The 9,085-nt window shown below is 40.2% G+C and overlaps 2 protein-coding genes across 2 annotated transcripts; both read left to right on the top strand.

Annotated features, from left to right (window-relative positions):
* The first annotated feature begins 619 nt into the window (after positions 1-619).
* Positions 620-1,887, top strand: LOC145219752 (general transcription factor II-I repeat domain-containing protein 2A-like). The gene is made up of 2 exons (XM_080087071.1): positions 620-805; positions 883-1,887. Exons 1-2 carry the CDS (start codon positions 620-622, stop codon positions 1,885-1,887), a joined length of 1,191 nt encoding a protein of 396 aa, XP_079943197.1.
* A 1,665-nt stretch (positions 1,888-3,552) lies between these two features.
* On the top strand, positions 3,553-6,007 carry LOC145219751 (52 kDa repressor of the inhibitor of the protein kinase-like). Its single transcript, XM_080087070.1, has 3 exons — positions 3,553-5,554; positions 5,684-5,893; positions 5,970-6,007. Exons 1-3 carry the CDS (start codon positions 3,553-3,555, stop codon positions 6,005-6,007), a joined length of 2,250 nt encoding a protein of 749 aa, XP_079943196.1.
* Positions 6,008-9,085: the final 3,078 nt, after the last annotated feature.

The raw sequence follows: 9,085 nt of genomic DNA, 5'->3' as shown, positions 1-9,085 counted from the left end.
GCTTTTAAACTGATACTCGTTTTTCGTGCGATCATGGCAAAACAGTACCTTCTTTTACTCACATCAGTTATTAGTTTGTTTTAAGTTAAACGCTTGCAAAGATATGCAGCACTGCAATGGATTGCACAACTATTTCGAAACACCCGGTTTACGCAACAGCCTGTCTTATGGTCAGGCTGTTGGAACAAATCAGGAAGACGGGAACATGTAACAACGACACTGAATATGTGCTTCCAATAGTTACTGAATCATGAGAACACATGGAACAGTAAAGTTACACCGCTCGATACCATATGTCGCAAAAGCAGCATATAAATTCCATGGAACGTAAAGTCATGGTTGCAAAGTTAAAATTTTCCATTACTTAAAGCTTAGCCAAACCAAAGTGCCAAAATGATGGTTTAAAAGCACGTGACCGCTACATACATATGCTACTTTTGTCGCCGCTCAGGAAATAGTCGGACACGGAAAGCCGTTTACAGATGGAGCATATATGAAAGAATCTTTCATTCAGATTTCAGAACATCTATTCATGGACTTTAAAAGCAAAACAGAAATTTTGCAGAAAATAAGGGGTATGCCCCTCTCTGCACAGACCGTCAAAGACAGAACCATAAAAATGGCAAAAGACATAACCAGACAGCAACTTAAAGACATAAATTCAGCAGTGGCCGCCTGCGATGAATCAAAAGACAGAGGTGATATCGAACAAATAGCGCTGTTTTGCCGGTACGTGAACTCTACTGGGCCACAGGAAGAATTAATTGAGTTGATACCACTAAAAGGCCAAACACGGGGTGAAGACGTATGTGAGGCTGTCTTGAGTTGTTTAAGAACCGTTGTCATTCAGATTGTTGTCAAGTAATGAATGTTGTCATTCAGATTGTCAATAAAATATTGGCAAAAGGATTGAATCACCGCCAATTCCGTTCGTTACTGGACGAGCTGGAAAGCACTTATTCTGATCTATTGCTGCACAACAAAGTTCGATGGCTGTCCAGAGGCGAGGTGCTAAAACGCTTTGCTGCGTGTCTGCAAGAAGTAAAATCCTTCCTGGACAGCAAAGGGCTCACATTTCCTGAGCTGGAACAGCCAGAGTGGCTAGAAAAGCTATATTTCTTGGTAGACATGACAGCACATTTAAATACGCTGAACACAGCTCTTCAGGGTAAAGGACGCACAGCCCTGCACATGTTGGAAGAGGTTTTAGCATTCGAGCGCAAGTTGACAATCCTTGCAAGAGATTTACAGAAAAGTACACTGTCACACTTCCCCAGTTTAAGAGAATTTAGTGAAGCTCACGAAATAAATGTGGTGTATTTACATTCTGCAGTCAACACAATGCAAACTTCGTTTGGAAAACGATTCAGTGAGTTCAGAGAGGAAAATAACACATTATCCTTCCCTGTCACTCCTTTAAGTATCGATCCATCCCTGTGTAACTTAACTGCATTTCCAGGTGTGAGTCCTCCTGATCTTGACATGGAACTGGTTGACATAGCCGACAAAGAAATGTGGGTTCCCAAGTTTAAGAATTTAACTGCGAACCTCGAAGATGTTCTACGTCAGAAGGCGGTTTTGGCTCAGAATCACAAATGGCGCGATATTGAAAGCCTCCCCAAACCAGACAAACTTGTGTTTGAAACTTGGAATGCTATCCCCGACATATATGAAAACATGAAAAAGTTTGCATTTGGAGTACTGTCGATTTTTGGGTCCACATATGTATGTGAGCAGGTGTTCTCCAACATGAACTTTATTAAAAACAAACATCGCACACGCCTCACAGATGACAGCATACAATCCTGTTTAAAGATGAAGATGACGACATACATCCCCGACGTGCAGTCGCTATGCTTGGAGGTTCAGGGGCAGAAATCACACTAGGCATTTTGGCCTTCTGCCCAACGTCTTTTTTCGTAATTTTGTTGCATGCATACATTTTAGTTCGTTCTTCTGCTATCGTGCATTGATTTGGAAAGGCAAATACAACTTTTTGCGGCCCCCAGTGTTTTCTGTACTGTATAAAACGGGTCAGAATGGCTCTTTAAGTGGTAAAGGTTGGCGACCCCTGATCTAGGTTAACTGATGACTTTGGAAATAAACTATTTGTATTTTCATGAGATACGTAAACGGGTCCCAGAAAAGGCATTTCTTCGTTTTGTCGTTCTGCTCAAAACCCATAAACCGCAGTGATTTGATACACAGCTGCTGCTTTGAAATCCTTAAGCCAAATTATATCACAGCCCCAAGTTGAATGTGGATCAAATTTCGACACTATGCAATTATTCAACACGTAAACTGTTATCAATTTTCTCGCTTTTGTCCAATATTTGTTCATTGTAAAAGTGGCCGTGAGTGCAATTTTTGCAAAACTCATTATCAGCAGTACCTTAGTGATGTAAAACCGTATGCTTTGGTATGGCAGTAGGTATGAAAAATATTGATGTTTTAAACTATATTTTCAATAACATACGAACTTTATGAAATTAGGAGCAACTACTCTGCAAAAATAATCGATGTGGAAAACATGTTCTTCTCCTAGACCTGCTACTCCACAGTTCGCGCCACACTATACATGGAGTCAGGGGCGGATCTAGAAAAAAAATTAGGGGGGTGTTCGCGATTTATACGTCGGTCGGTTACTATTTTGCCATGCTTTCACATGCCATCCTGTCGTCACGTCAAACTGCTCCACTGTCTCTTTGTTGTTCACCGTTACTCTTGCCCTAATAAACACTGCAGGTGGCAGACGTGTGCAACCGATAGCCGAAGCGTCGTAGCACCGGTTCCGTTTGCCACAGTGTGACCAAATTTTTTTCAACGAATCACAAACATTTTACAACGAAAATCTTTAAATTACACAATGGGTACAATAAATAGTGTAAATCATATTTCTGTGTTTTATACTACTGAGACTTCAATCAGCTTGATTTTTTAGTTGATGTGCGGCAGGTTTGTTACTTACATTTACGTGATTGTTAAATATTGACCTGAATAAAATTTTAAATTCTATGTATTTTCGATAGAAAATGTAAAATCGTAACTTAGTAACGCCTAAAATGCCGTGTCAAACTTGACCACCTCAAAAAAATGTGCATTTGGAACACTGAAATGATACGACATTACTTCCAGCAGATTTATAATTATTCCATCACAGTGATATTGAAAGAAAACAATAAGCTTTATGACGCAACAGTCACAATAAGGTGGGAAAAGTCATTGTAGCTTGGCAGATTTTGTGACCAGGATATGTATTTTTTGGAAAAACGTATGCTATATTGATAAAGTTAGAAGAGTGCAGCTATAAATTTAAATAACGTAATGACATAGTTTTTCCAGCACATTTAGCATCTTCTAGATTATTGTGTAATAGCTGATTTAGCAGTTTTTGTTTTTTTACTAAGCACATTTTTTACTAAGCACATTTACTAAGTGTTTAATATAGAAACTTGCAATTACGTCGGCGAATACAATAGTAAAACCAGTTGTCACATAGAAAGAATTTGTACATGTTATTTTACAGAGTTACAGTAGGCATAAAAAAGAAACATGAGGCAGTCAAGTTTACAATCTTTTTTCAAGAGTAATCAGGCCTCTTCCACCCCACAGCATACACCATCAGACAGCGAGCCAGTCGACCGTAATGAGGCAGTATCGTCTCCATCTATCCACAGCACTCAAAAAGCTTCTGTCTCTTCTACTGCGACCGAGTCTCACTTCTCATTAGAATCTATTGGATCCGACATTGGCCAATTAGCCACAGCTCCACACCCGCCTCATGCTGAGATAAAGCTTCAGGTACTTAGTAACCCGTGGGTTCCCCCTGAAGGCTACACGTTTCCAACATTTACTCGTGTCGTGAACGGAAAGATGCGCAAACAAAGCATTGTTCGTGAATGGTTCCAAAAGTTTCCGTGGCTGTCATACAGTCTAACAAAACAAGGCCTGTTTTGTCGACAATGTGTCCTTTTTGCCCCAGTCAGCGTGCGTGGATCAAGGCTTGGCAATCTTGTTCGTGACCCATATGGCGTGTCAGCAACGCAGATAACAAAAGGAATTGTAAATCTTGAAAAGCATTCGCTGGAGTCTTATCATATTGACGCGGACGGAAAAGCTTGCGACTTCATTCGAATGTATACCTCAAACCGTGGAGATGTGGTCAACCAAATGACTGCTCACTCTAGTGAACTTGAAGCGTTACGCAATCAATTCTTAAAGTCTGTCGTTGCCACTATTAAGCTGTGCGGAAGACAGGGCTTACCGTTACGTGGACATCGGGATGATGGTCGTTTGAATTCGTCTGATGCACAAATAAATGATGGCAATTTCAAGGCGCTTCTTAGGTTCCGTGCAGACGCTGGCGATTCCGCAGTGGAGCTATATCCAAAAAGGGCACCATCTAATGCAACGTACACCAGCAAAACGATTCAAAATCAACTGATTGAAGTATGTGGCAACTACATACGAGCTACTTTAGTTAGCGACATAAATCAATCCTTTTATTTTTCCCTCCTTGCTGACGAAACTACAGATGTCGCAGGTAATAAGCAGTTGTCTATCACTGTACGATATCCCAAAAACAAGTCCGTTAATCCGCTTCGACCTGATTGGTGTATTAAAGAGGTTTTCCTTGGTTTTGTTCAAGTAGAGGATCTGTCAGGGGAGAGTTTAGCGCGAACTCTAATCGAATCACTTGTTCGCTGGGGTATTCAGATCAGCGGTTTGCGCGGTCAGGGGTACGACGGCGCTGCCAACATGTCGGGACAATTTCGTGACGTCCAGTCGTACATTCTGCAAAATTATCCGCTTGCTTTTTACACCCATTGTGCATCACATTGTCTGAATCTGGTTTTAATGCACTCTTGTGAAGTGAAAGATATTCGGAGAGCCTTGAAGGTTCTATCCGACGTGATCAACTTCTTTCGTTCCTCACCTAAACGTCAAACTATCTTAGAAGCTGCCGTTAAAAATCATTTTCGTGGTGATACTACAACCAATGCCACCAAATTAACAAAGTTGTGCCAAACCAGATGGGTGGAGCGCCACAAGGCGGTTTTAAAGTTTTTGTTGTTGTACCCGTGTATTTTGCAAGCGCTTCTGCAAGTAGAAGCATTCCTCAATAACAGTGTGTCGTCACAAGCCGAAACGCTTCGACGACAGATCACTTCATTTTCATTTTTGGTCACAATACAAACACTAAAGTTAGCCACCGAAACTCTACTTGCCTTGACAAAGGCTTTGCAGAAAGAAAAAATGGATGCGGTCTCAGCAAGCGAAGAACTACGTGAAGTGAAATCAGTTTTGCAGGATTTACATCTCGGGAAATTTAAGCAAGTGTTTGAAAAAGCAAAGTATCTAGCCCACCAGCACAATGTTCCCGTCCGTTCCCATCGTTTCGGTGCTAGCGATAACGAAGAAGATATAATCCAGCACTTTTACAACAACATGTTTGTACCCTTTGTATCTTCGTTAATAGAAGGCATGGATGCACGTTTCAGTACGATGTTCCGAACTGCTGCAAAAATTAACCAATTATTGCCGATATTTTTACGTAAGTCTAATTAAGTAAGAGTATAATAGCCTACCAGTTAAGATGGCAGGTATAAACGTAAGATATTTGTAAAGCACTTACCCGTTTGTTTCTGTGTACTTTTTAAGTTTTGTTATTCTTTCCATCTAGATGGGACAGATTGCGATGTCGAAAAATTTCAAGAGGTTGCCAGGCTGTATGCCAATGACATAAAGCCTGAAGACTTTTTGCTTGAGTTGCCCAGGTGGCATCGCAAATGGAACTCAGTGGAAATGGCATCAATTGCTGAATTGCCATCTAATTTTCTGACGACGCTTAACAGGTGCAGTCCACTCCTTTTCCCCAACATCTTTACTGAAGGTTGGTTTGTAAAAGAGTTTATGTCCAAATATTGAAGAAGTATTATTTGTTATATCAAACAAAACGTCTTTTGCAGATATTTTGGACACTTCCTGTGACTACAGCCACGGTTGAAAGATCCTTTTCAAATCTTCGTCGCCTTAAAATGTATTTAAGAAATACGTTGGTCCAGGATCGTTTAAATGGACTTGCGCTGTTGAACATCCATATTGACATCCACATTCCTGATGAAGCCATTGTGGACGAATTTCTGAGAAAAAACCGTCGAAAACTAAAAGCCTGACTTAATCAAACCGAAGCATACTAACTTGTGTTGTGTATAAAGTTTGCGTTTCTTGTTCTGTAACGTTTTCCTGTTTACCTGCTGCAAATAAACAACGAACCATTCTTAAACTATTTTTACTTTCTTAAATAGGCAGATTGCTCAAGTAGTTCCATGCGTCTGAGCATCAACTGAACTAAAACTGCTTGAACGCAGTTGCATCATGCAATCACGCTTTGACACGTAACAATACGATAATTGTTGTGGTCAACAAAGCATTATGTGACAGACCTGTGAGTTCTTGTGGGCGCGTCAAAATGGCTATTTGTGGCTTGAAAGCAATCTCAAGGTCGTTGTCACGTAAAAATGCACAGGTAAAATTCTTCGAACGACGTATATCGATTGGGATTAGTGCGCACAAGATTCTTTTTTTTTCTGAGGGGGGTGTCCAAACACCAAACACCCCCGGCTAGATCCGCCCATGGCTCTGCAGGAGCTGACAGCGAAATGCTGTCATGTAAGTTTCAAACCTAAAGAACACAAAAATGTATGCATGATCGATTGAATAGCGAAGAAAGAAACGGAACAAGCAGACACCCTGCAAATCTTAAACTGTTGGGTTATACAACTGAACCTTTCGAGTATCTCATACCCTAATAACATTGAAAAACTTGTGCATAAATGCAACTTTTTTTAAAATAAAGTGTAACTTTCCCACGATTTAAGTGCAACAAAAACTTGGCCTAGTTATAACTGATCATAAAATTTCTTACCTCCCATTCGAAAATCAGTCCTATAAAAGCAATCTTAAATCTCTCTGATTGATTGGGCATCTGACATAATCATATGTTTAAGAAAGTGCTCGCGCTGCTGTAACAGGGTTGCTTGCTACAAGCCCCCAGTCCAGGGAGTTGTTGTGTGATAGGCAAATTGCTTCAATTATTTCTGGCCATCGCCTATCAGCTGCTGAAAAGCTTCAAAATAAAGAAGGAAAACCAAGCATCAAATCCTTTTTTTCAATTTTCAATATAGGGGACTACCGCGAATACTTTTCAGCGACTTTTATGCTTTATCGTCCCTCAATAACTTCTTTGTCAATTCCTCTTCAAACAAAACATCCTTTGTAATTCTAATACCGTCGGCAGTGTAGTTGTATTTTTCTCATTGTAAAAAAAAATAAACGTCTGCCAAAAAATGATGAATTGCACCCGTGGGTAATCGATCGTACATGAATTCGGCAGTACATTAGTTTTAATACGCATGTTCACGGCGGCATACATTTTGTTTCCGCGGGCGTACAGCTACAAGTTATGGACTCTTGCTTGGGCTTCTCTGAAATCCCCATCTACTATGAGAGGTTTGTAATAATACTGTTATATAATTCAATGCTACAGAGATATTTTATAAACAGGACAGATGTAACGCAAACTTTACCAGTCAGATTAAAAGCGTAATATTACCCCCAAGGGGTACAAACAGCTGGACTAATTCAAATGTGTGTGAATAAAAAAATCTGATATAGCAGACGACAGGTATATATTATTTTTTTACACATGTTAATAATGTTTTTATTATTGCATATATTTTAGATATTATTTTTGTGGAATAAATATGAAAAACTTCATATTCACTCCAAGATTGGCCACACACGTGCGAAATGATGATAAAAACAGAAAATGTAAAGAAAAAATGATTAAAAGAGTTCAAAATGTGCCATTGACAAACGAATGCATTTTGGTCACTATTCTAAAATGTATTGTTGTTTACTAACACATGACAGAGGAATATGTTGTGCATTTGTGGTGCATCTACTAACACTTGCAGACCTGATTTTGTACAATTGCAAGAAAAGATTTCCCACGTTTGTTGCCAACTGCTTTGCTGAGATTGAACAGCGACATTAAACGTTGAAAGTATGTGTCGACTAGTCTGAACACTGCAGATGTCGCTTCGCGCGGCTTGTCTTCAGGAGATTTAGCTACATGACGCTGGTTGGTCGGGCAAAATTTATCTGGAAAAGTGAAGAAAAATAGCCTGCGTGTCCTGTGTGCAGCTACCAGATATTCCAGAAGAGTTTTGCCGGTGAGAAAACAAGAATTGTCGATGGATTGTGTTGTTGGCTAGCCCACGGCTGCCACAGATCGATTTATTAAACGATCCTCGTCATTTTACCGATTAAGGAAAGCTGCAACTTTATTGTTAAAATGCAAGCTGTTACTACTGCAACGGATTGGGAGAGTAGTCGGTGGGATTCCTGTGACTACGCTATCGTGTGAAGAGTTACAACTTGCGAAAGTGGAAATTATAAAGTACGAACAGCGAATTTATTTCTCAGCTGTTGTTGTTTCTCTTTAACAGTGTGGAACGTTTAGGAAACAAGACTGTCCACGCGTTTCGATGAAACTGAACCCTGTGCTTTGCGATGACGTTCTTCGCGTTGGAGGTCGTATAGGAAAAGCAAAAGTTGCATATGGGACAAAGCATCCTATAATTTTGCCCTGATGTCGGATTTACCTGAGCATCGCCGACAAACTAATGTATCACCGTTTACAAACGTCGGTGTGGTTATGTTTGGTCCATGTGAAGCAGGGTCGAAATAGTGTCAGGAGATACGTTTGCCTTTTAACGTGCTTGTCTATTTGGGCGCTCCACATAGAAGTCGCGTACGACCTTTCAACCAATTCACATCTAAACAACTTTAGACGTTTGTCGGTGCAGATTAGATACTACGTAACACTCACTAACATTGTGGAATCGGTAGCAAATCGACAATTTCTTCGACCAAAAAAATCGCCCGGTCTTTCAATCCTCCCGCCGCTAATATCTCTATATTTAACCAACGTTTGCCATCATGCGATTGTAGTTTCACCATAATGTTGTGTGTGACGTCATAATGGTTGTAATGCGCTGGATTTACTGTGTAGTCATGG

Source organism: Phallusia mammillata, chromosome 3, assembly GCF_965637545.1.
Source record: "Phallusia mammillata chromosome 3, kaPhaMamm4.hap1.1, whole genome shotgun sequence".
NCBI classification, from domain to species: domain Eukaryota; kingdom Metazoa; phylum Chordata; class Ascidiacea; order Phlebobranchia; family Ascidiidae; genus Phallusia; species Phallusia mammillata.
The sequence above is the reverse complement of the archived record's forward strand: the minus strand, read 5'-3'. Positions and strand labels throughout refer to the sequence as shown.